This window comes from Synchiropus splendidus, chromosome 17 (genome assembly GCF_027744825.2).
Source record: "Synchiropus splendidus isolate RoL2022-P1 chromosome 17, RoL_Sspl_1.0, whole genome shotgun sequence".
Classification (NCBI taxonomy): domain Eukaryota; kingdom Metazoa; phylum Chordata; class Actinopteri; order Syngnathiformes; family Callionymidae; genus Synchiropus; species Synchiropus splendidus.
The window spans coordinates 11,869,017-11,896,811 of NC_071350.1; the positions used below are offsets into that span (position 1 = coordinate 11,869,017).

Genomic DNA, 27,795 nt, shown 5'->3' on the forward strand with positions numbered 1-27,795 from the left:
TCATTTCTCTGTTTTATTTTACTTCCATTCCCATGAATAAGGAGTAGTTTGCGATGTGTTTAAGATGATATGTGACGGACCCCCCGGGGTTGGTTAATGACAAATATACCTGTAACACACTCAAGCCAATCTCATTCTGCAGGTACACTTGCAAATATTTGCTAGTAAATAACCGATACGTTCACCTTTCAATGCACTACACGCCCTGCTTTCTATTTGGATGTGCTTTCTTGTTCCTATTTCACCCCGAAAAAGCAACTGTGATAACTTTTGACCGAAGCTCTGATTGAAAAACACCCAGGAAATAATGGGGCCTGGATCAAAAGGCTCACAACTGGGTTCCTGTAAGCTGGAGGAACCGCAGCGCTGGGACTCAAAAATACTCCTCTTTCTTCTTGCCGTCGCTCTCCTTCCTGCCAGAGCTGACTCCTCATTCCTCATCAGAATTTTCTGCTTTTTATTTGGCGCATGCAGACTTCATTCTGCATCCTCATGATCCGCAGACATTATTTCCCCCCAGCGCATGTTCCCTGTTTTCCATTGCCATTATATACCCACCACCATAACATGAAACATTGAGCAGCCAGCAGCCAGATCGAATTCCCCCGCCGTCCCTGGCGTTACACACTAAGAAAATAAATTTACCGGGAAAACAATGAGAGCAGAAACAATAAAACAATTCCACTGGATCTTGGTCGCAATCAATTCTGCTTGTAAACAGGAACAGCAGAAACACGCTTGGCTACACATCTTCTGTGGCAGGAACTTGAATCTGTCAGCTGGTGGGTCGGCTCTGAGGCTGGCTCTGACCGCTGGTGGTGAAGCCCCAAATCCTGCAGCTGTGGACGCACAAACACTCGTGTGCTTTATTTCCTCAAATGATCTGTCCTCCGCTTTCGATATTGATCCCAGATTTTATCGTTTCCATCTGGTGAAGATGGTCGGCTTCCTAACAGCTGATGATGATGATGATGATGATGATGATGATCACTGGCAAGTTTAGAACTGTTCTTCATCGTCTTCACCATTTTTTGTCCTCATCTTTTTCTAACATTCATTATATTCAAGGGTATTTTTTATTGCTATTTAAAATGCTACACCCCAGTATGAATGAGAGGCGACCCTCAGATGGCGCTGTTCAGTTCCTTGGGTTCCAATTGGTTCAGCTTATATTGTAATATTGGTTGGCTAGAGCCATTATTTATAAGGAAAAAACACAATATTCAATATAAATAAAAGTTGTCTAAGTTGCATCCACTTGTTTCACGTTAGCCTTTAGCTTCGACGCCACATCGGCGTGGCCCTGAGGTCGTAGGTTTAGTGTGTTCACTGCAGTGCTGCATAGTAAAGACATGACCTCATGCATCGCATCGGGCATTTCTACATGTCCATGAGCAATCCACATAGGACAGTAGGGGGTCACTTGCCAAACAAACCTAGCAAAACATTTTGAGCTATTAAAGTTTCAAAACAGCGTTTCTAGCTAAAAAAACAGATTTGCGGAATGTGTTTTTTGTCGATTCAATACTTCGACTTTCTGCTTACATTCGGGGAAGCCATCTTGGATTGAGTAGTGAGGCTTCCACTTTCTTTTTTCGGGTGAATTTCTGAGGTCCAAGCTCAACAGGAGGCGCCATAATCGCTTGGATAGACTAGTCAACTATCCAAAAAGTGTTTAGTCACAGCCTTTTTTTCCCATTATTATTCGACTGTAGAGTGAAATGTCTTACAAAAAGCACTGCTCTTATCTTGGAAGGCCCTTGCATACCACCTTAATACAACCCAAAAACACAAACATATCCAGTTATTTATTCACTTAATATCGATGTACTTAAAATATGGATACAGTAGCACGCCATCGAGTAATATTTTCTCACCTTTACTACACACTAAAACAAGTTTTGTTTTTTTGTGTCTTGATGACTGCTGTACAATTGAGGTATTTCCCTTCAGAACCTTTAAAATTCAAAGGTTCCTCTGAAGCGTCTGCATGCAATCACTTTTTAAAAGGAACATCTCAGCTCTTCCATTGTCAGGGATGCTAACAAGATGCTGATTGTAAAGAGGCACAGCGGGGACACTGTGTGGAGGACAGGGAAGTGACAGGGAGCTGCTGGGTCGTGACGCCCCGTTGACACTCGCGGGAACATCTGTCTCTTTTTCAAGTGCGAACGCCATGTCTTGGGTTGTGTCTCGCTCCTCTGCCAGACCATCTCCACCTAGTAGGGAGCTTGGAGACGCAGAAGAAGCTGGCCGCTGCCAAGTCTCTCCTCCTTTTTCAAATATAAAGGATAAATGAGCCACTTACACACACCACTTACTCCTGCAGCAGGCATATTGCTCTTCTGTCCTATAGAAGCCTTCTTGATCTGATAATTACTTTCAGTGGAAATTAATAACAAGCTTTAGAGGGAATTCAACGCTGCGCTGTCCGGATAACAAAGAGGAAATCTCAGTCTGTCACTCCTTTAATCTGCATTGCTATATATTTCCAACCTGCTATCAACGCTGTCGCCGAACTACATTAGCGCGACGTGGTAGCTTCCAAAACAAAAGAACACAAAGCAGTAGCTGTCTTTAAGTTGCAGTCCGTTGATGTGTTAGTGGATATCAGGTATCTTGCGATACGATACGTATCACGATACAGGAGTGGCGATACGATGAACTGCGATATACAAGTAGCATCCGACATTTGACCTGCTCGACGTACGTCCACCCGTACTTAGGACTCCAGCCAGCAGATGCTTTATATTTTATTATTATTCAATGTCTGGCACTGCAGCACATAGCATCCCAGCAACGCGTACGTCAGTTACGGCAGCACAGCATCTCACTCTCACACAGTGATCTACCACTACAATAGTAACCCTCGCGTCAGCTTTTTTGAATGGCATTTGGCGTTGGTCGGAACCAATTCCCGTCGTGAGTCGGATGTTACTTGTACTGCTAACTCAGCAATACTTTGTAATAAGAACCATAATTTTAAGGAGGAAAATCAGATGATAAATGTGGGCAGGATAAAGTGCAATATCGCGTGTGAAAACAAGTTTATTGTTATGATGTCAGTCGAATGAGACTCTCAGTGAAATTTCGCAGCCCAACAGAGGAATGAAACGCTCTCTTGATCAAAAAAATGTCTCCATTGTAAAAAAAAGAAAACATATTAAACACGTCAGAAATGCAGCAGCATATACAAGTATCTGTGTATTACATATCAATATAGACAAGTTATAGTATCAAGACAATATCATGCAGGCAAGTATTGCAATATTTCAGTGAAAATGTGTACAGTATCAAGAATCAAATATCGCAATATTTGGGCGTATCAATATTTTCTTACCTCCCTCATGGCTACATTTAAAAGTTGCTCCGGTTTTATACTGTTTTATTTGGTCTTGAAATCTTGCTTCTGTCACTTGAAGCCCATGTGACTTTTATGGTGCCATCATGTGGCCAAAATGTATGCTAGGAATTATTATATAATATGAGGGTTTGGTGAATCATAACAAGCGTACAGTGAATAATTTCAGCAAACGAATCACCAACTAGCTTCTTTATCATTAACACAACTTGCTAAAACGTACAGCATCCCAACCAATTGATGTGGCTCAACAGTGGACTCCGATTTTTGCGATTCCAAGACAAAAAAATGCCATCTTCCTTTTCAATCTTGTGCAAGTTCGGTTTGTTCTCTGGTAATGGAACTTTATATCAACGTCAACGTTAAATTTCCTTCAAAGTAACTCGCTCCAAGTGCGTCGTCCATCAGCCGAGTCTACTCTGAAAAGTGACCTTTCTGTCTCTCAATCTTTGACATTTGTTATGTTAATATGAAACAAAGATTCCAGGCTTTATGGTGAAACCTTGGCGCTTCTGTTCTTATGTTCTCCATGGTTTCCATCTGGTGCATATATTCCACTATCCAAAAAATATAGCGACCAGTTGGTGTCTCCAAACTGTTTGTAGGCGTCGGACTATGTGGGTTCTGGGATGCATTGTGTAGTTGAAGCTGATGTATCAGGACTAACGGATGAAATGAGCTTGAAAGCTATTGAAAAGGGTCGTTCATCCTTGTCTTATTTGCTCTCCAAGATAGACCTGTTCTCCCGCCGCGTCCAACTGAGACCGGGAGTGGAGTCTTTGTTTTTACTGCCACCATTTACACAGCAGATTCATATTTATACGTCTCAGAGGTTTCCTTTGCAAACACAGGCGTTCTCTCAGGCGGCGGCAACAAATTAATTCCACGCTGTCATCTCACCGCGCGTCACAAGTAAACTAATAAGACAATCGCTTGTTTTTTTATTCCCTTTTATCTAGTTTCCATAGCTCCAAGGTGTAGACCTGAGCGGCGCTGAATCACCTGTCTGATCATCCGCGTTGCTACAGATTTGTAAACAGCTAAGGATCTTTGTCACCGTCTGCATTTAAACTGTGGATCAGTGGAGTTGTAGTGGTGGGGATTCAGAAGCTGATGGGATTTCCTGCGATGTGTTTTTCTCAAGTAAAATAACCGTCTCTCCAGGAAAAAAAATGTTTGCTCTTGAGCCGCGTGCATTGTGCGCTGCTGCTCACTAATGCCTGAAACTAGCAATGGGGATTATGTCTTCCACAATATGGAACTCAACGGCAGCTGTTGCCTCCTTCTATTTACAAGTCGTCTTTTAACAGTGTGGGATCCATCAGAGCGCAGCTGCTGGTGTAATGTGTTTAGCTCAGGTCTGCCTGAAAAACCTTGACCGCACTTTTTTAGTTCCTGGCAAAGAGGCTAAAGGTCAGCAAACAGAACTCGCTGGTGTTTTGTTCCGTACCACACTTTGGCTCTTGGAATGAAACAGACCTTTTTTTTTTATATTCAAAAAATCTGACATTCCTTGAATAAGTGAAGGCATCCGTCAGTGTAACTGAATTATCAGAAATATATTTTCATTATTATCTTCTCACTGCTTCATGCTAAGCTGTGAGCCTTAAAGTGAGTGACTCCACGTCTGGGTTTTCTAGCAGTCAAAGTAAAAAGGTTGCATTACGCTGCAACTACAAATCACTGAGGTGTCAGACTGTGGATTGACCTGCTTGACACGCTACACTCACTCCTGCCAGTCATTTGAAAAGTTTGTTGTGGAATCCCATTAGAAAAAGCACCATGTTTTTTTAAAAAAAAAGGCAAGGTACTATAACTGCAATGTAAACACGGACATTAAGTATGAAATGTGTGCGCATAAACACAGCGCAGGACAGAATTTCATGGCAGGCTTCTTGGTGGTAACCACACCATTTGTGATCTGAGCCCCTCCCCTCCCGAGGGGTCTCCTGCTCATACATGGTCAAAACTACATGGAGCATGAGCGAGACGGAGTAAAGGTAACCAGAGAATATTTAAATATTTAAATCCGTTCAGGAAGTCACTAGTGTGGCTCTAAAACTGAGGGATTGTCTATTAAAGCCATGTAATTGTTTCAAGTTTAAGTGGCAACAGGAACCGGTTATTGATGACTTTTTACTGCCAACTTTTGCAGCACTTTTATGCTGTCATGGTAACACGACAGAGAAGATTCCAGGTCCACCTCCTGGCAACAGGCAGCTGGTTGTTTGCTAGATCACAAGCGCTGTGTGCTCAACGTGATTGCGAGGGCATGGTTACGGAAGCACCGGACGACGCGTCGCCGGGGATCTTATTTTGCATTAGCCAGTCACGCAGACGTCGCCAAACATGCGAATAAAACAACCACCAGTTGCTCGGCTTGTCAGCCGATCATCCTGATCTGGAGTTGCGCCAAAGTGTCTCCCGTTTTTGCATTCATTCATCTGTGTTTTAGCTTCTTTTCAACGCCTGATGAGGTAAACTCAGTCGACCCAGCAGGGGGGTTTTCATCGGCGAGGCCTTACTTGAGCCCCAATCCCGCCTTTCACATACATGTTGCCTTTTCTTTTGCTACTCTTTCCACGTCCTCCGTCTCCTTGATGTTTGACTGGTGCTATGCCGTTTCCTCTTGCTGACTCTCTCCCCTGCCGTGGAAATGTGGATCGTTTCCCAGAAATCCTTTTAAACGGAACCGATTTTTATAAGAAAGGGATTTGCATTTAAAGCAAGCAACACCCCCCCTTCTGAAAAAGCCCATCATCCTCAGCACCTCAATCCGATGATTACCTTCCTCAAGAGTTAAACAGGCATCCGAGTGCCACAAGTACCCTCACTGCCGTGTCTGTCTCCCTCTTCACCCTCTGTGAAAAGGATGCCTCTTGCAGTCTGGAATTGCAGGTGGATGATGGTTTACTCCCCCAGCCCATACATCCATGTCAGCCCTCACTTTGGAGAGCCAGTCTGTCCTCCACCCACACGCTCCTCTCGGAGAGCGGGACACAATGAGGACAGGCTGCTGCGGAGCGGGAATGAGGCCACAGCCTATCAGCCATAAGCACCAAGGAGAATGGCAGTTTTAGACGGATGGGGCTTCGCTTTGAAGTGCGGCGAGGGGAAGATGGGAAGAGTGGCGCGCGCGAGGGCGAGGAGGGCGCGCGCCCCGTAATGAGCAAAGTATTTATATTGCCGATTTGCATTTGGTAATCAAACACACCTGAGGCCAGAGATCTTTGTTATGGGCTGAGTGCGGTTATAATGAAGGGATTAATTCATTATGGGACAAAAACAGAGGCGCCGTCTTATCTCACGTCCATCTCTCTCATTTCACTCGCAAACTAATCACAGCGGTTTTGATAGATGCAGAGCATTGTCTTTGAAATGTTGCTCTTCCGCCGTGCTGTTCGCTGCCTTATATCAAAAATAGATTTGATCTTGAAGGGAGGAAGAGAAGATACTGCTGTATCTGGAGCAAATAATCAAAATATATTCTACAGTGTTGTGAAATAAAAACAAAACAATGGAGCGCAGCGGCGGCTTCGTTCGATTCGGGATCCGTCTCTGCCTGCGTCACACACGTTGACCTACATATTGTGTTCGGTACGCAACTTAAAAACCCGCTTCACCTCCATGTCTCCCAGGATGGCTGCCACTGAACCTCCCTTACATGTAGTGCCTGACTGGGAATCTCCTCCTCACTCGCTGCCCTCTGACAGCTCCCAGTCAGAAGCTTACAAGGGAGTTTTACTTCAAAAAGCAGCCAGCAGCTTATTGTGCCGTCTTTTTATCTTCCTTTTTTTTTTTTTAGGAGCCGTGCATACAAAATGTTCTTTAACTTTTTGACTTTTGCCTCATGCGCAGACTGCTAAACCCTCATTAGATGGATTCCTTGGGTTTTGAATGCTGAATAATTTAATGACAAAGGCAGGAAATGCCGAAAACCAACAACACGCAGCAACATTTAGCAGAGAGAGTCTAAATAATCAAGATTTTCACCCCAGTTGCATCAAACCAGCAGAACTGTGTCACAACAGAAAAATGAATTAGCAGTGTGACAGGGAATTACGCAGTGAAAAATGATGGCTTTCTTCTTGCGAACCGCTCTTATGTGAGTCCTTGCACTTGCTAAACATGATCATTTGTTTAGACACGTTACAGTTTCAAGAATCAAGAGGTTGTTTCGTGCTTTATAATAAAGAAAAAAGCAGATCTTTTGAGTTATATAGAGCCTCATTGTACCACTATAACCAGTTACATGGACTAGAACCCAGACACACGCAGACTGACAGACGTCCCTGCAGACAACCTGTTTTTGGAAACCTGCCCGAAGGATTCCTACGCAAGCGTGGGAAAGACCGGCAGGAGAAAGGGGCCCGGAGAAAGACTGGTTTACTAGTATGACTTGAAATTTGAGATCGGTTTTAATGGTGCATTCCAGTTGTACCAGTTGTGCCAGAAACTGCCACAGGAATGCCACTCCCCGAGGTCGGATTTCCAATTTGGAAAGTTGGCAAATCCTCATTAGTAGACCATCCAAAATGGCTTCCGCCGGGTGTAAACAGGAAGTAGAAGTTTAGTTACACTGATAGGCAGAAGATAGGCACCTCTATGTTGTATTGTCAGGTAAGTGAGGGTTCTCCATTGGACTTTTTTCCAGAGTGGGGGTGTCTCCACAAAGGGGGGGTGATTGATGTTTCAGAGTTTAAGGGAGTTATGAGGGCAGACGACGCATTGTGCAACCTTAATGGTCCTCCTTAACGTTCTACCTTAAAAGGCGGAGCACTGCTTGAGTGTTCGGTGGTAGGGAGAACCCTGCAAGTACTGGAATAGGTATTGCGGAATTGGGAAGTGGAACGTGTTGAACTCCAACTCCAACTTCTGTGGTGAATGGAATGCACCATAAATCTATAAAATAGATGAAAGAAGAGCTTGGAGAAAATGGGAGATCTAAAGTAAATTCCAGGCCTCTGCTTCACTGTCATCCTCACGATCAGTCTAGTTTTGAGCCACCGGTCCGCACTGTTTCGTCTTTAAGATCCAGATCAGCAGCTCTTACCCAAGTTACATCAATGAATTCCAACCAATGGAATATGACTGTCACGGCCTTGTTGGATTAGTCCGGCAAATCTTTCAAACACAAAATGACGCCTCTTTGAGCTCATTACTATTTGTTTTTGTACTAGTATATAAAATATAATAGTAATAACTACTATTTAGATCAAGTAAATATAAGGCAATAATATTGGGTTTAAAAAAAGATACAAAATGTTTAGCTTATAACTGAGCTGTTTGGCAGAAGTCTGCACCCTCTGAGTGCTTTTCCGTCTGTATATATTTTGTGGCATGAGCAAGGAAGGTGCCAGCTCCAGTTGAAAACAATACTCCTTCCCAGCTCCCCTCAATCATCACTACCACAGAGGTGCTGGGGTAAATGTGCGCCGACTTAGTCAAAGGCCTAGCAATGTTTGAATAAGAAATACAGCCTCTGTTCTGCGTACCCCAACACTGATGTGTCATTCCTCAGATGGTTTATTTAACTGGTGTCTGCACTGTAAAAGGCTTCAAGCTGTCCACCTCCCACTGCAGATTACTCACTGGGAGACTGTGGACATTTTTTTTTCTGTAGTTCTTCTCCCCCAAATGAATTCTCCATACTGCTTGGGTAAAAGCTTTGAAAGAAAACATGTTTTAAGTGCAACAGTAGACATTTCTGGGTCTTGTGGAAACAAATCACAGCAGGAGCGGTTCGCTGGCTTATTTTTTATTAAGTGATACTGAAGTTCGACACCTGTTTTATCTCTTCAAATTAAATTAGGGAATCATTAAAATGTTCTAGTGGGTGATATGTGATGTCGTTTCAGATCAGTGCTTTAATTCGGGCGTGTTAATGACGTCCTCACAGGAACGTGAGCGTGGAATTATTTGCGAGCTTTATTAAAAGAGACAGCAAACATGCTGGTGGTGAAGCCTCCCGCTGGTTGGCGAGATCATCCCAGATTTCTGCTCTGTGTGAATTCAAATTGTCCAACCTGCGGGGGTGCCACTTTGTGACGGATCGTGACCTCACGCCGCTCTTAGCCCAGGGAAGGAATGTTATTTTGAAGCATGAAGAATGTGTGGAAGCACATGAGGCGTCCACCACGTGGCTGACGCACTGGTCACTCGGATCCAAAGCCGGGAAAGAAATCTGCCGCAGTCAGGCGTCGCTATTAGAAACTTCATGCTGTTCGCTTCTGAAGTTAGCTGGCTGCTGTTGCTTCGCTTCTTTGTGAGGCAGTTTCAGGCTTATCGTTGCAACAACACCGTCAAAACAGTGAGGCAAATCCCAAAATATTTTTCGATAAACTAATAGGCTGCTCACCATAAACCCGCAACAACAAGCTAATTTCAAAGCCAATGTTTTTATTAGGAGAATAATTTAATCACGTTTGATGATTTCTTAAGACTTGAACACAGGCATTAGCAGGTTAGCTTGAGACAACCTTTGGTTTTCATTTTTTTCTTTTTTTTTTTCTCTTATTTTCACTTTTTGGTAGGTATGGTATGGTATGATAATAATTATAGCAATAATAATACAATAAGTGAGCATAATTATTATTACATATAAATAATAATCATATTTTGTCCAACATTCACTTTGTGTTTGTCACCAATACAAACAGGAGATTCCTTGCATAGTTACACAACGTTAGGGTTAAATACAGATATGAGAAAAATAAAATAAAATTGGTTTTCTTCTCTCTTGGTTTTCTTCTCTGCTTTCTCCCAAAGTCCAATACCATATGTAAAAGACAACGCTAAAATGTGAGTCAGTGTTTTTCAGTTAGGCTCAGAGAATCCTCCTCTGACCCTGGCATACTGGGACTAAGATGGAGAAGTGATTGACTAAACAAATAGAGGTGAACAAAGTATCTTAGCAACAGCGACAGGAGGTACGGATTGACAGTGTCTTTCCTTCACACTGAATGTATTGAGGTGATGGTAAAGACCACTTAACCAGCGAGGTCAACCTGCTGTCATGTTAAACAAGATATCGATTGTTTGGGAAGTCGCTGGGCTTGATCATGGACACATGTGTCATAGAAAAATAAATAGCCAGGAATCGATCCGTCTTCGACAGTGAAGAACTCTCATCCTCTGTTTCCCGTCAGAAGCTCACAGGATGATCAAGTTTGTGTGAAATCATCATATAAGTCTTTAATTCACCAGCAGGCCATGCTTTTAATTGGTCTGTGGCAGGAAAAGGAACCTGCATTAGAGCTCTGACCGAGTGGAGAGGGAATTTACAGACTCCACAAATGCCCCCAGTACAATTTTAACCTCGCTGTGCGCTAAATATAAAAACACCGCGCTCTATTATCAACCCCAGCACAGACAATTGCTTTTAATGTAGAGGTGAAGCCCGGATCTTGTGTGGGTTCCACCATAGATGGAAAAGACGTGAGGGATGCTTCTTTAAATTTCCAACGTAAACAGGAAAATTGATTCTTTGGCTGCGATTATGACTTTTGTGTTTGTGGTACTGCAGCCATATTTCACTTGACATGATTAGATTTTCAATTATGAGAGTAGAGGATGGTAAGAAAGTAATTGTTTTATATTTTGATGGGGTGTTTTGTTCCACCGTCTGGTGGTAGAGCCTCCTTCACTCTTCCTGCACTGGGAAAATCTCAGCTTAGGGTGAGTTTTCTGTTGTTTTTGTATGTATGTAGTCAAGTGTAATACGCAGTGATGGAAATACAGTGACATCAGCCATTAAGGAGGACAGTTAAGGAACCCTCTACTGTTCTTAAGGTGGACTATTGCGCTCTCTCCTACTTCACAAAGTCAAGATATAGCACTCTTAATGACTTACGACCCAATCTGCTGACCTTTGCTACTTGGTTAAGGTGGACTTTTAAGGACTACGTACTTGCTCTGCTGTCCCGTACGATGTGGTTATGGAGGACTGTTAGGAGCGGATGACCCCCATCCCTTCCCTATTAAAGCCAATAAAGAGGACTCTGAGGGATTCATGACATGTTCTGCCGTTACATGCGACTTGATATTAGGAGATTGTTAAGGGCGAATGGTGGGTTATGCCGTCCCATGCGAAGTAGTTGAGGAGGAATGTTAAGGACATACAGTATGACATGCTGTCCTGTCCCATACATCATTCTTAAGGAGGACTGTTAAGGACTTGCTGTGCAGTCCCATACAACATGGTTAAGGAGGACTCATAAGGATGTACAACATGCTCTGCTATGCTGTACAACGTGGTTAAGGAGGACTGCTGAGGGTAGACGATGCCCTATCCCTTCCTTAACAACTATGAAGGACTCATGACGCTCTCTGCTGTCCGGTGTGACTTCATAAAGGAGGACAGACTGTAAAGGGCCGTCCCATAAGGAGGAATGTTAAGGACAGACGACCCACTATCCTGCCCCGTACGTCAATGTTAAGGTTGACTGTTAAGGTTGACTGTTAAGGTTGACTGTTAAGGTTGACTGTTAAGGACGAAGTACGTGCTGTGCTGTCCCATCTACTTCGGAATGCAGACCCCCGAACCCTGCATCTAGATGTATTTTTTTGGTCCTCGAACAATCTGTTTTACTTTGGCCTCACTGAAATCGGAATTCCATGAATCAAAATTCAATGTCTCGGAAGCTGAAAAGAGTTGTTTCACTTGGATTTTCAAACTCCTGACACAGATCCACGTAACCTCCTGTCACAGGCTTTACTTAGTCTAATCTCATTTGTCAATTTTAGTCCGTCTCCACACCTTCAACATCCATTATCGTGGCGGAATGAAAGTTGAAATTGTGACAATTGAATTTGTCGTCAGATGACACGCAAGGATGACAGAAGTGAAATTAAAAAACTGAGCCACTTGTGCAGGACCTGCGGATCGAACCGAGGAGTGCGGCTACATAAGTGGAAACCTTGAGTCAAAACAAAATTAGTCCTGACGTACGAACGGAAATGAAAAATCGGATGTTTTCCCCATCAGTACTTCACACACCACTGGTTTGACTGCTTTCTAATTTTTGTGTCATCCCAAGTGTTTCCGCTCCCACTTTACAGTATGATTATTTATTTAAAGCCTCATTGCTTTTGCAAATGCAGAAGCTTTGTAAAAGGTAGCATGCACTTATATAATTTGGCTTTGTAAGTCATTCCTCATATAGGATTCCGTCCCTCCCAGGAGAGGCCATGAGCCTGCAACAGCGTACTTAAGAAGCCTCTCTTTCTCGGTGTTGGGTTTCTCTAAGAAAGCAGTGTCCATAATTTGAAGTAGCAGGGATTCACTTAGTGGCCGATCAATATTACGATTACGCTGAAATGTGTTGTAGAGCAGAGCAATTTAATCAATCATACTCGAGGCAGAGGAGGCCAGTGTATTTTTAAAGCTAGCAGATTTTATAGGAGTCTATTTAAGATTCAATTCTGATCAATAATTAAGAGTCATGTAAAGTCAAACGTACGAAAGGCTTTTTCTTTGCTTGCTTCATGCTAGTAATTAAGCATGCTTTTATTATTCCTGCGCAGCATGAGTCGGCGAGCAGCAAAGACTCTTACATTTATCCTGCATTATATTGACGTTACGGCCCTCCCACTTAACACCATTGATTCAGGGCACCTGAACTATATTACTTCTCGAGTTCGGAGATGTAGCGAGTCAACTAACAGAGGTGTGTCTCTTCACCTGTATTTGCCTTAACAAAAACGAGGACTGAACTGGAGCGTGTCCTTCCCGATCTTGTGGGCCACATAAAATTGCATGGCGGCCCAAATTTGGCCCCTGTGCCTTGAGTTTGACCCATGAACTCTAAACTGCTGTAGTTGTGTACTTATGAAGTCAAATCTCCTGAGTACCATTGAAAAGTAGTGCACAATAGATGGGCTCGATGGTCACTCCCTGAACCGCATTCCTAAATCGTGAATGTTCTTGAGAGGATTTCAAGTTTTGCAGCTGTCTTCTGGGAATATTTTGGATGTTCTGTCTGTAGGAAAAGCAGCACGGACTCGGAGAGCACCGGAGCCTGACACTGCAGGTCAACACTCATTACTCCTAAGCTGCCGTACAAAAGACACAGAGACAAGTCCGTCTCATATCCTCTTACCCTTCTGTTATCCTCTCATTTTACGTGAGGGTCAAAACTTGTACGCCGCCACAATTAAAGTAAATATTCCGCACCGACTTGTGTGACTTGAATAATGCAGGAGATCTGACTTCACAACAATAACGACCTCTGCAGTGGAGGTTATACTTTCAGTCTGTTTACGACAAAACTAACAGGCTGAGTTTAATGAAACTTCGTGGGAGGGGTAGGAGAGAGAAGGGGAGGATCATTAAGGCCGTGCTAGATTTGTGGCAAACTCCCTCATTTCATTTTTGGCCGCGTGTTGATGAGAACTGTTGTGAGTTGTTTGCAGCAATGTATGTGAGAGGGTTTTTGCGCCGAGTGGAGCGTTGTCGTGTGTGTTTGGTGTTTGGAAAAAATACTTGTGATAGCTATGTGTCTATTGACTAGCCAAGATGTTAGCACAGTCGCGTAAGAACAAGAAGATATTTGTGAGTTAAATTCAATTGTACATTTTATTGAAAAAAAAACATGAGTACTAAGTGAGGTGATAAATAAAAGACAATCACATTGAAGTGTATTTTATTTTTTCAGGTCAACATTTTTATAATGAAATATATCCCACATCAATATAAGGTTTATACTACACTGGTGCTAACAGGTAGAGATACGGTTCAAATTTGGAGTTTCTGTTGGGCAGAAAATGAAAAGTGAACTGTGCAAGAAAATGTCATAAAGTCCGACTCTTGTCACATGACTGGGTTCAACTAATCAGAATTGCTAAAACCAAGATGTCGCAGAGCTTTCCATCAGCGTTTATTGGTGTTTCTAAAGTTGCCAAATGCATGTCGGGTTGGATTTTCCCCGCATCCTTACAAGGATTATTTAAGTCCAGGATGTTCTTGGCACGGATCTTCTCATTTAGACGCTTTTATTGGGATCCAGCTCTGCTACCTGTACTGGCCCCTACAACAGCCAGCGTGCGCTTGATATCAGGGGACGGATGCTATTTACAGACAGACAACGAAACGAAACGGCGCATCCAGGGGGGAGCGCTTAAGACTGTTTTCTGCCAAGGAGTGCGACCTTTTGAAAAATGTCAAAAGACCCGTAATTTGTCTTCACACATTTTAGTGACGCTGACTAGAGCCTTGCACTTAATCCTCCTTGCGTTTGGATACTTGGTTTCCTTTCAAAGCAGGGCTCATCCTCCCCAGTACCTTCCTTGGTGTCTGTCCAGTACGGCGGGTTCCTCTCTAACTGGGTCACATCCTGTCCTGGGACTCAGACCCTTCATAACACATAGTGATGATATGCGTCCCTGTAGACAAGAAGGAAAGTGTGAAAGACTTGCACCTTTCTTTTATTACCTCTCTATCTACTGCACATTGTCCTGGTCTCCATCCAGTACTGAAATACACATGCAGTTAAATGCTTCTAAATGGGTGTAGCTGGTGGGAACACAGGAAAGGATGAGGAACTGTCGGGCCTGGTTTAATCTCATGGGGATCGTGGGTTATCTAGCTACAACACCATTGTGATCCGTTCTCTGGGAACCCTGGTTACATTACAGCTACTATTGATGCGAATGTCTGTGCTTCACTGGAATGTGCTGCTGACCAAATGAATGAGTGAATTGAATGTTGTTGTTGTACACAAATAGGTAGGAAGTGGAGGACTTTACAAGAAATAATAATACAAATATTTTGTTTACTCACCAAAAAAAGGTTTTTCTTTTGACAGCTGACATTTTGACTACCGGGTTTGAGTTACATATTATTGTCACATTATAGTGTACGACTTACAGTGGCTGAACAAGGACCTTGCCTGAGGGCCCACACTGGAACTCGACCCCGACGACCTCCTGCACCATAGCTGTTGTTTCTTCCCGGCGAGCTAACCAGCTAGCTGACTTTATTTTTTCATTATCTTTAAATGCTGGGCCACACACAGTCGGGCGTTTCGCTTGGAGCGCCAAATATTCCTCAGATTAGAAAGCAATGAGTTAGTTTTGTGAACGATTGTTTAAAGTTTGGAACTTATCTGCGTCAGATATCCCATCAATAGCAGCGCGCTTCCAATGCAGCGCGTTTTGAATGCTGGAGGGTGTCCATTTTTTTTTGTTTTGCAGTTTATGGAGTCCGCCGGACGCCCAAGACGCCCTCTCGCTAAAAGCCTGCACACAGTTGAAGCCATACTGTTGAGTGTGGTAACAACATAATACGCTAGCAAATCTTCTGAATATCTAACTATCTAAATAGGTTTCATATTTTCTGAATAAATGTCCTTTTTGGGATAGTTTTCGAGGCCATGAATAATGCTCTCTCATTTACAATCCTTTTTTTTTCAGGCGTTCATTATTTTGTAACCGTTCTTCTTTCATCATTCGTTTTCATCCAGTCTGTCTCCATTTCTGTACGTACCGAGGTAATTGGCACTCTGTTTCTTTAATTAAAATGAGGTCTAATTAGAGTCGAAGGAGGGCAAATGTTCATAGGCCTGTAATTTCCCCATCAGGCGGAGCCATGGAGAAAGTGGGAAATGTGAAGTCAAAAGTCCAACGCCTGGTATATTAACAAAAAAATGGAAAGTCGGAAATGTTATTCAAAAATAATGAAAAAAATCTCGTCCTCATCAAATGTTGCTGGGGTTTGAGGTCAGTTATCTAAACCTGATGAAGGGAGCGGGGCGCCTTGTCAGAAATACCAGGTCAGGTTTTGCATTTCAAAGGAAAACCTCCTACAACACCTTCTCTTGTTGTCTGCCTTTCACACCAAGACTTAACATAGTCGGTTTGATGTCACACATTGTACCGTGTTATGACTCAACTACCATGGGAGGCCTGTTTAAGAAATTTGGGAGATAATATTTCACCGTCGATGCCAGGAGAAGACCAGTTTTACAGCAGATAAAGGTGGCAAAAAACAAATGTATAGTCTTCAAATAATTGAAATAAAAATGTACTGTATGTGGATATAGGTTTTTGGATATTATTTTTGGTCTGAAACTTCAGGAAAAACAAAAACAAAACAAACAAAAGTACATTTATTTCTCTTCACTTTATTCATTTCGATTTTGTTGAACACCATTTTCACGAAAACAGATATCATGATGGCATGATGACAAATCATATTAAAAAAAACATGAAATATGAGTTTGGAAAAAATACTATATTCATACTGCCTGAGGGAAAAAATGCGCACTATATTGTAAATGAAAAGTCCAACAAAAATAATAGTTAATATATATGTAGCTATATATACATATATATATATATATATAAACAAACAGCAGGAACAGGAGGAAAATGGTATATTAAAACAGAAAAGAAGAAGAAAATTAGACAAATGCAAAGCCAGTTGTAAATATTGTACATAAATTGAGTTAGAATTTCACCTCTGATTCACTCAGGAGCGCGTCACAATTCCGAATTGCAAGAACAACAAAACAAATCATCAAATTTTATGGGATTCAATTATCAGTTTTGAGTGAAACAGTCATCCAAATATTGAGAAGAATCCTCTCGTCTGCCAAGTCGGATCCGTGTTTGCAATCCCGCATCCACTTGGCAGCGTCAAGCGTATCAGTTGTGTCTCCAGTCATGTAAGCTAGCGCTGACAATTGTGCGATGATTGCCGTACAATTGTTTGTTTTGGGTGGTAAATTTGACCAGATGACGAACCTTCATTGTTTCGACATTTTTCTAACACTCGGGGCAATTTTCCGGAGGGTGGGTGGCCGCCGCCGCCGCTGTTGCCAGAGTGCAGGGGAAGCACCGACTTCCTCCCGCTGAGCTCCAGTCTGAATCTGCTGCGGTGAGAGGCAAGGCCATGCATGTACATAATAAAAACACTCGCCATCGCTTAGAAACACTGCCGCTCATGCATCCTGTCTCATAAACCTTAATGATAGAGCAGCGATAAACAGTGATTACTGAGCCTGGGGGGGGCGGGAGGCGGGCCTTTCTCCTCCACTCCTTCACATCAGCATATGAAGCGGAGGCAGGTGTGTGTATGAAAGGCGGTGAGGGCTGGAATTATGAATGTGTGTTTTTGAATCACCCTCAAGAGAACAGGATGCCGACCCAACGCCGGGGAAGCACCCGGCCTGAACTTTGTCACCCACTTACCCGACGCACCAGTCTCTCTTTTCCTGCTCTCCACAGTCTTTCCATCATTTATCTTCACGGCCTGAAACGCTTGCTTAAAGCTGGTGCGCTGATTTACACTCTGATGTTTGTTTGGAGAGGAGCATGAGGAGAAACCAGTGGATTCTCTCTGATTAAAGTCACATTTGCTGTTTAACCCGCGGTGCCATGTAATGACAGGCCTGCTTATGCGGCACCCAAGATTAGGAATGTCAAGTCGCGTTCAGATGCCGAGCTTCAGATGGGTCCCCCGCATGATGGCAGACAGAAAATGGCTCAGAGGTGGAATGCAATAAGAGAGATCTAAGTAATTCTGCTGTGTGATGAAGTGAGTGGGGTCCAGATCTGCATGCGCGCGTGTGTGTGTGTGTGTGTTCCGGGAGAAAATATTTTAAATCAGCCGGAGCACAGCAGCGGTGGGCGTGATTGAGTGAAATTATTACGGAAAACCTATGAGGCTAGATATGAAGAGACGGCGGGTCCACTTCAAGCTCTTATCTTCCATTACTGCTGTGGCATTTTCCGGCAAATAAATAAGTTCCTTTCTACCTGGCAACTGTAGGAAGCCGTCTGATTGGCAGGGGTATTTATTAGACGTAGCAGAATCCAGGTAAATAAACTCGCGTGGCAGAAGAAAAAGAATCCTACGTGATCGAACTTATGAAATCGAAGTGGAAACATTGAAACAAACGGATAACACAATAGGTGGTTGGACATGAACATGACGGTATTCGCTGTGATATTCGCAGAAAAGTCCCAAAAGACTGAAGTCCATTGCTCACAGAACTAAAGTCACACATTCCTGTCAGCGATATGAAGAGATGGACCGCGTGAGGAAGGCTTTGGTTGGAGGCAGATTAAAACCTAGTGTTCTTACTGTCACCAATTCACGAAACGTTCCCCTCTGTTTCTCTAGCGGCTCCGCTACAGTTTCAAAAAAAAATCCTGGCGGAAACCCTAGAATCCACTCATCTCCTGCACCACAACAAAGATAGAGAGGCTAAAAAAAATGTAGCTATTTATTAGCGAATAATAGTGGTTGTAGTAGTTGTTTTCGGTGTTCAGTATTCTAGCGCAGTGTGACTTCTGGACTGCAGACTAATTCCACCAAACATCCTAATACCCTCCGTGATAAACTCAGACTGAAGCCTCTATTTCCTCCAACATCTATTTCTATGCGATTGCTTTCCTTGATCGCGGCGCGCAAGAGTGCTGCATTAAATCCTCTTTATTGGTGAAAACAAACTGCCTGACCCTTGAGAGGAGATTGCTGGAGGGCTGGGAACATGATGGCGCTCTTAAAACTGGGGTGAGTTTGGAAGCACTCCTTGTCAGGTGTCCTTCTTCAGTTTCACGTCTGGAGTCGGGGTTTTTACTCGGATCTGAGATTGCAACGGGGGAGATTGTTTGTGAACAGCCCAAACAAATACCGAAGTTGAGATTCAGTTCGGTAAAATCAAAATTGTATTGATCAGTATCTGCTTCTGTGATGTTTTGCTCTGCTTCGACTAGAACTTTTTCTTCTTCCTGTTCTCCACAGAGGTTCTGATGAACACCAAAACAGAGACTTCGGATTTGAAGTGGACCATCTTCTCCCTTGCCAAACCCGAGGTACGTAACTCGATCTCCACTGTGTTATCTGCGTTGACCTCGCAGGGCGACGGGGGAGTTTCTGGCTTCTAACTGTTCCTTTGTGATGCCGAATGTAAGCCGCCTCCTTATATGGCAGGTAACTGACAGAGCAAAAGAAACAGCAGAGTGAATCTGGGGTTCAGTGGATATTGGAAGCAGATGCCTTGATACATCGCATCAACCTTGGAGCCCTGGCAGGCAGCAAGTTTGAGGAACTGCAGCCAGAAAAAGACATATTTGTAATTTGATCATCTCAAGAGCGGTTGCCAGGGTTTTGTTGCCAACAGGAGCCAGACCTTGCTCATGAGCGACAGGAAAATGAGTGAAAACCGCGAAGCATTTGACGACATCTCCCGCAACGTTCGAAAACCCCAGTCGTCTAGTATGTTTTAGTATGTGGTATGTTAAGGTGGATCATGTGCGCTCTTTACTATTGAGAAATTGAATTCAAATAAATTATGTCTAGTGTGTTGTTAGAGAAGCGATGTGGACACATCACTTTATAGCATCTAGACAGACACTTTTATTGCTCCCTTCGGGAGTTTTAATTGAGCTGATCGGTGGCTTGTTGTTTCCGCCTGGTTTCTGAGTGAAAGTAAATATTGTCATAACTTGACTGTAAATAACCAAGCACTCATTTGTATTTATATTTATATATATATATGGAACGTATTATCAACTGGACTATGTACAATACAACTTGAATCAGTCCGAACAGAAGCCAGCAAACATTGGTTTGTGGTGAATTTTGTAGTTTAGGGAGACATGTGGCCCCTGGACCACGCTTTGCCCACATCTGGCCCTGGATTAAGAGTCTGGATTAAGACGTTTTAAAGCAGTTCATAACAGTAGCTGGCTGGGACCCTCGGGTCACGTAAGAACGAGGTAAATAATGACATTTTTAAGACAAACCCATTCCTCTAACACAAGTTAATTCCAGCTCTTGAACAGTCACATGTGGTTGACGTAATTGTTCCGCTCAGCTAGCATGTATGCTAGTAATGTTCAATGTATGCTTTGACAGCTCTAAACCAGATGTTTCCTGGGGGACATTTTTTTCAGGCTTTACCAGGGAAAACATTTGTTTTCAAGCCATCTGCAGTCCGTAACATTTCACTTTGGATTATGGTGGGAATTCTTCCCTTCAAGTAATGCAATGTTGCCCCGTCGTGCTGTTACTCATTCAGGCTATATTCTGCCTCGCTCGACACATCATCCGCAAATGTTTCCAAATTTACATAACAGAGTTTTGGAGCCTCGAGTTCAGCACGTTTCTTAATTCTGACCTGGCTATGCCAGTGCCTCGCTCCTGGGGAAGATTGTGATGGAGACTTTGTCAGAGCCTGACTCAAAAAGATTTCACCGTTACATTCGGTGCCATGACAAATGTTAAAACTCGATTTTGGTGTAAGCCCCGTGTTCACCGTTCAATGTGAACCTCGGAGAGTGTTGGAGGGGTGAACGCCGTCTCTGTCTTGGAAGCTCCGTGCAGTTGTGTGCTCTGTTTGCCAAGTGAGACTTGTATTCCCACTCGCTGGGCTGCAGCGCCGTAGAAAGAATGATTTACAAACCCAAATTCAAAGTTGGGCCGGTGCAGACAGCTTGGCCGGCTCGGGTATATACGTCCCTCGGGTCTCCGGTCGGTGCAGTAAAGCAGCAGGCTAGTAAAGAGTTGTGATGAAAAAAGACTTGAAATTGACTTCATTTTAGAGGGACATTAATGAAGCCTTTATAGAGGCGTCACATTATTTAAGATGGAGTCATTTTTACTTTCTGCAGTGGGAGGAAGTCAGCGGCCTGGACGAGGAGAACAACAGCGTGAGGATCTATCAGATTTGCCAGACCGACAGCTCGACCAGCCACTGGCTTCGGAGCGGCTTCATCCCGCGACACCGAGCGTCCCACGTTTACGTGGAGCTGCGATTCACCATGATGGAGTGTTCCTCCACCAGCAGTAATCACCGGACCTGCAAGGAGACCTTCAACCTGTTCTACTACCAAGCCGACTCTGATGAGGCCACGGCTTCTTATCCACCGTGGATGGAGAACCCTTACGTCAAGGTGCGTTCAGAACCTTCGATAGATGAAGTTAACTGGTGGATCTACGGCGGCGTCTGTTGTGTCGAAGGTGCTTTCGGAGTGTCGCACAACTTCAGAAGTAAACACTGCCACCTCTATTGAGTGGACCAACGGGGTCTGGGAGGCAAAGCTGGGGAATGTCTACATATAAATGACAGGTGTTGTGCTCCATTTTGTCCCAGAATTTTCCACACTTTAGACGTGGATTGTCTTGATCAGAATTGACACGTCATTCATACATGTGATCCATGTGATGGCACCGTAAAATCACTTCCTACATTTAATCGTGTTAAATAAACATACAAAATTGTACCCTTCCATTTCAAGCGATGTTACCGTCACTGATCACATGCTTCCTTGTGTTCTTTGCGTTGGTATTGCTGTTCACCAATATATCCACCAGGGGGAGCAGCCCAAAGTCCAAAGTTTATGACAACGGCAAACTCAAAAACAAACATGGCGACTGTGGGAGAACTATTGATAATGTAACGTAAAAAAGGAGGCAGTTGTCGGTGAGGCTGTTAAATATATTGCGACTGGAGGATGGAAAATTTCCGCCATTGTTTTCATGCCTTCTACATGTGTCATTTGAGCTATGTATCAGATCGTAACAGCAACACTGCCCCCAAGGGTTTCCAGTTGTACTGCAGATTTTGACATGTTGCTGTTGTTGTATTTAGACCTGGTATAAAATGCTATTGTAAACAGTCAATGCAAATAAGAATCTTTTTTCTTTTGAAAGTTAGAAGTGAAGTGCTTGGAAGGCTTGATGGATGATTACATTCATCGGAGTTACGGTGGAAAACCGAGTAAAAATAATAGTAGAGGTGTTCAGACCTTCTGCCTGTAGTTGGTGGCTAATTTTCCCTGCTAGCTACATGCTTGCTATTGCTATAAGACACATATATGAAAAATACACAGTCGGTAAAGTGTTGTATGTTTTGGTTCATGTATGTTTCCTGAGTGAAAATATTTTCTATAAACATCATTCATGTGTTCTGTGTGAATTAATTGGACTCCCTCGCCTTTGTCTCAGGTTTCCTTCCTGTTCAGCAGTTTAAAGTGGTTTATCCTGAGAAAAATAAGGTGTCCAGGGAGAATGCTTTAAAAAATGAGATGGAAAACGCTCCTGAATTTAGTGGTCGACTCTTACACTTTTTAATATGACTAAGAGGGCGCGGATTATTCTATTTACTTCAGGTTTGTGAATCATTTTGCCGAAAAATGTAATGTAATGGCGACATTTTTTTCCCCAAAAACTTTATGCCTTCTTAAAAATGTAGCTGTGACAGAATAACTAAAGGTGATGAATTAGTGTTCTTTTGGGTCTTTTTTTTTTCTTGACCAAGGAGCTGCCAGCGGGAGTAAATCACCCCGAGTCCATAATGGTGTAGGAATGAAAGCGTAATGAAAAGCACATGTATTGTCCTGAAGGGGTTAAAATCATGTGTACGAATTAAAGCACCACTTTCTCTCCTAGGTGGACACAGTGGCTGCGGACTTCCTGCTGAAGGAGGGTGGGGAGCGGAAATTCAATGTGAAGACCTTAAGACTGGGCCCTCTCTCCAAAAGAGGCTTCTACTTGGCCTTCCAGGCTCAGGGGGCCTCCATGGCCCTGCTCTCTGTCAGGGTGTTCTTTAAGAAGTGCCCTCCTCTTGTCAGCCAGCTCTCTTCTTTCCCTGAGACCGTCCCTCACACTCTGGTGCAGGAGGCGCAGGGGGTGTGTGTGCAGCACGCCGCCCAGCAGGGACCCCGGCCCCGGCCGCCCAAGCTGTTCTGCGGGGAGGACGGCCAGTGGGTGGGCCAGCCGACCACCTCCTGCGCCTGTCTACCCGGGTTCGAGCCCGCGGAGGGACAAACCAAATGCATAGGTAAATGTGCACATGTATATACACACATACACACACATATCATACGTTCACAGCAGAGCGCGCAGACTAAACACAAAACAATGGCTGGACGAGGGCGCGGACCACTGAGGGTCCGAGAGGTACAGAGGAAACACGGAGCTGAGGAAGTTAATGAGGCGCATGGAGGGGACACGCAGGGGTGAGGCGCAGAAACACTTATCTCAGAGGGGAAGACCGGGGTTAAAGGACAACTGCTGAGGAGACTTATGGCCCGCGAAGATAGAGGGGATGCTGGGGGACAGGAAATAGAGTGTGAGCGAACCAGACTCCCATGTCACCACCATCAAAGAGAAGCGAGATGAAGGGTCAGCGCAGTAGCTTTGTGTTAGATTATTCTTTGCAGTAGTCGCAGTATTTTATCTCAAACTTTGTTATGCGTTTAATTACATTTCACACTTTCCTTTAAAGTGACCCTGCCCCGCACCCTTGAGTTGCACAACACAATGGTGAATGATATTTTATCATCTTTATAAAGAGAGGCTGGTTGCGTCTCTTGGAGGTGGCGTTCTCTCGGAGCTCTGCGGGAGGTGTAATGATTTGTCATAACAATATGAAATTTCTGACATTTTGCTCGTGGGGAAGTGGGACTGGCATTTCCAAGCGTGTCGCCGAATAAAGCTGTGAGGGGAAAAACACTCACCAGACCGTAAAGAGGAAATTGCTTTTTATAAGAAGATGGAATAGTTAATTTGATTCGTATGGCGGAGATTTTAGAAAATGAACCGCGTGTCTTGTTTTCACTGGCAAGCTGTTAAGTGTTTGTTTCAAATGCAAGGAACTGTGCGGAATGTGTAAAACACGTTGATTTTGGGCTTCAGATTAACGTAGTTTTAAGTAGGGGTGCACTGATTTATCGATTTTTCCTTTTATAAATTACAAAGCAAGCCACAAATCCGTAAAGAACATTACTCCGAAAAAAATCTTATGATGCCACAGAGCCAGAGCTGCTATGTTTCTTGTGTTGACTCCTTCTCCGTGAAGTGAAGGTTTCAATGTTTTACAAAATTTGCTGCAACAGAATTATTTACATTTACATTTCAGTCTAAACTATTGACTCAGTCTTGTGTTTGTAGGGTTTCTAGTCACTCAATTTTTATAAATAAATAAAGAATCATGAATAAAGAATCAATAAAAAAATTAAATTTGTTGGAGTTCATTTCTCACAGGAGGGTTTGTGTGTGGGAGAAACAAACACGCACTAACTTCCTCAGAGGAATGAGCAACTGTAATTGTGCAGTAGAGCATTTAAGTCAAGTAAATAAACTCTGGTGTGTTTCCGTCTAATGACCGTAAGCTGCATTTCTTTTTTTGTGTATTTAAACAACCATTTCATCCCGAAAATAGCAGCTCAGCAAACACGATTGATGTGGGAATTTCCCAAAGACGGTTCAATGGCGGGGAACGTCCCAAAGTTTGTTGACCCTCGAACACAAGTCAGCTTTGTATTAAACAATATTCCACTTAGCATGACAGATGCTTGTTTTATTGGTCCTGCTCAGCGGTTGGAGCGGCGTTTCAGCCGCCTCACTGGACGAAGAACATAAACGGCTGGTAGCTCTTTATGAAGAGTATTTTTGAGCTCTGTTTAGTGGCGGGCAGAGAGCAGGGCGAGGGGTTTGTGGTATTCGCCCTCACCCCTCTGCTATCGTGTTTCCCCGGCTCTTAGCCCATTACACAAGAATTCTGCTCAAGAATGGCTGCCTTTTCATAAAACTGGGGAGCCTGTTTAGCAGAGAGGTGCAAATATTTTTGAAATTGGTTCAGCGTGACTTGAGAAGAATAGAAAACAGGGGCTGTGGTTTCCTTTTCCTTTAACCCCACGACATCACTGGAGCCTTTCTTCTTTCTCGGTCGTCTGTTTTGCTAGCTTCTACTGGGGACGGTGGTCTGCAACGGTTGGATGGAGGTCTGTTAAGTGTATACACACCCGGCAGTGTCGGGGCAAATCTGAAGTTGCCCCCGTTTCCTGTCTTTTGTGTTATAGCTATTTTGGAATTTATAAATGAAACAAAACGCTGTGGTTACCTGTCAAGTGAGCTTTGACGATATGACATGCACATTTCAAATTACCGTAACTCCTCCAAGGTTTGTCCGATCTTGGGAATTCAAACTCTCTCAGAAAGCTGATAACTTATTTAGCATGTCATGAAATTATGGTTCGGATTAAATTAATAACCTGGAGCTTCATGATCTGTGTGATGATGGGAACATTTTGCTAACCGCACAAAGCCGCTGCCATTAGATCACTGAACGGGTACAGTTAGAAAATGTTTAAGGGCCAGTTTGACATGCATCTCACATCATGACCATGAGATGACCACAATAGCTACAAAGCCCCAGAACATGGCACAGAAAACCGAACAATGAAAGCCCAAGAGTGAGAGTTTATTTGTGCTAATGTGTTAAATTATTTGAATGAATCATCTCAGTTTTTTTAGTCATGTCATTTCATAGTACTTACCGTGCTATTAAGTCGTAAAATCCACATAGACATGAGCACATCAAAGCGCAGTTTTTCGAACTAGACCTCAAGCATCTCAATAAAGAAAGTTTTCTTTTTTTCCTCTGATTGAGGTGGGAAAAATAAATCACATTACTTGAGGTTTTAGAGTGAATGAATTTTAGAATTTGATACAGAATTACCAGAGTTAGGTTGAATTTATACATGTAAGCATCGGGGTGGAAAGGCTCCAGTTTGAGCAAACTCTTTACTGTATGAAGACCTCAGATCAACATTCTTTGTGCTTTGATCCTGAAGTTTTTAAACTTTAAATCCGGCCAAATCTCTTCCTCATGGTTTTTTTTTTTGGTTATGACATTACATTGTATAATATAATGGTCATCATCATCTCCTGTAGCGTTGCTGTTATTTGGATGAAAACCACTGCTAAATGTTATTTATTTTCTTAGAAATAACACGTTTGACAGTTTTGAAAATCCACAGACAGCTCTGTTCATTCATTTTACACGTGTGATGATCCCTCTCTTATATAAGCAGCCATCTGGCATGAAGTTCTGGAAACGTATACGATGCGGTATTAACCGGTGGACTCCACCATCACACCTTGATGATGATATTCTCTCTGTCACTGTCCTCAGCTTGTCCTGTGAGTCAGTTCAAGTCGAGCACGGACGGTCAGTGCACAAGCTGTCCCCGCTTCAGTCTCGCCACCGCCAGAGGAGCGGCGGTGTGTGCCTGCCAGCCGGGATTCTTCCGCGCCGAATCCGACTCTCCAGACTCGCCATGTACTAGTAAGTTGAAAACCTCGTAGTCCACAACCCCCTTCCTGCTCTTTCTGCTTGCCTTTGTCTGAAGAGTCTCTGGTGGTCTTCCACTCCACTGCAGGGCATTCAAATGCATGTCTATTGTGACAGCTTTGGGGGAGGAGGGTTCCACTTAAGTGGAGTAGTCATTGATGGTCTTAGTTGACACCCTCGTGCTGTTGTGGGGATTTCAGCCTCATGTTCACTGCATGAATGGGTGGCACCTTTTTAATGAGGTTCTCTCCGAAACAGGCCTCTGAAACACCTGGTATTATCATGGTGCTTTTACAATTCCAACAGACCCCCGAACGGAGTGACCACATTCATTTGTATCTGGCTTGAACATCTGTCTCCAGTGGCCACATTAAAATCCAATCACTATGCTGCCAAACAATGCCTGTCACGTTCTGCTCTCCCGCTCCTGTACATTTTCCTCTCCACTTCCAGGAACATCATTTTGTTATTACAGGGAGGACAGTGTCGTGTCATTTCCTTTTTGTTTTTTTAATCATGCTGTCTGGCGTTGAGTGTTGATATACTCTCCATATATTGTGGAGAACTAGGGAGGGACGTTGACCCAAGTAGCATGTGATCAAACTATTCATTTTTCTAAAGATGTCATTGTGGGAAACATTAAAGTGGAGAATTTTCCAGTTTTCAACCATGAGTATGGAGGAAGGGCCTGGGTCTGGTGAGTAAATTCAAACACAGTAAATACTCAAGCTTGTTTTGAGGCGGTGTGAGAGGAAACGCAACGATGAGTTGAGTCACCAACTCGTGCTCCAATAGCAAGCCTTCGGCTATTTTTTACATTTTTTAAAATTATTTTTTTATTGTATACTTTGAGAGCACAATGCCTATTTCGATGTAATTTCCGGACTATTAGCCGCTACTTTTTTCTCACGGTCTGAACCCTGCGCTAATATATGGATTTTTACAGTCGTGCTGCCAAAATATTGAGCCTTGTCACATCAAACAAATTAAATCTCAGGCGTTTTATTGACCTTAAAGCGCTCAAAATGTGCTGTTTTCGCCTGAGTGTCTGCAGCTCCGCCAACAGAGCTGATCTCCTGGAGGTCTGGTATCGAGAAGCAGCAGCTGAGACCGGCTGTGGTATCAGAACTTTGGACATGCAGGTGAAAACAGCACATTTTCAGTGCTTTAATGTAAATAAAAGATATGAGGAGTTCATGATTCTAGTTCAGAACTTTGCAGAGTTTGTTTCATGAGTCAGTCTTTATGCTGCACTAGTTTAACTCGTTTAAAAGTGCTGCTCATGCATTTTTATGCAACACTGACTGTTCTACGGCGCAGACAGAACCACTGCACCCGCGACTTATA

The 27,795-nt window shown here is 43.4% G+C and overlaps 1 protein-coding gene across 1 annotated transcript in view; it reads left to right on the forward strand.

The window, feature by feature from the left end:
• ephb4a (eph receptor B4a) overlaps positions 1-27,795 on the forward strand; it is a 45,317-nt gene that overhangs the window by 840 nt on the left and 16,682 nt on the right. The window contains exons 2-5 of the mRNA XM_053846946.1: positions 19,110-19,180; positions 20,981-21,262; positions 22,761-23,151; positions 26,290-26,442. Of these exons, the coding sequence (XP_053702921.1) occupies positions 19,110-19,180; positions 20,981-21,262; positions 22,761-23,151; positions 26,290-26,442 (897 nt within the window). The remainder of the gene's footprint in view (positions 1-19,109; positions 19,181-20,980; positions 21,263-22,760; positions 23,152-26,289; positions 26,443-27,795) is intronic.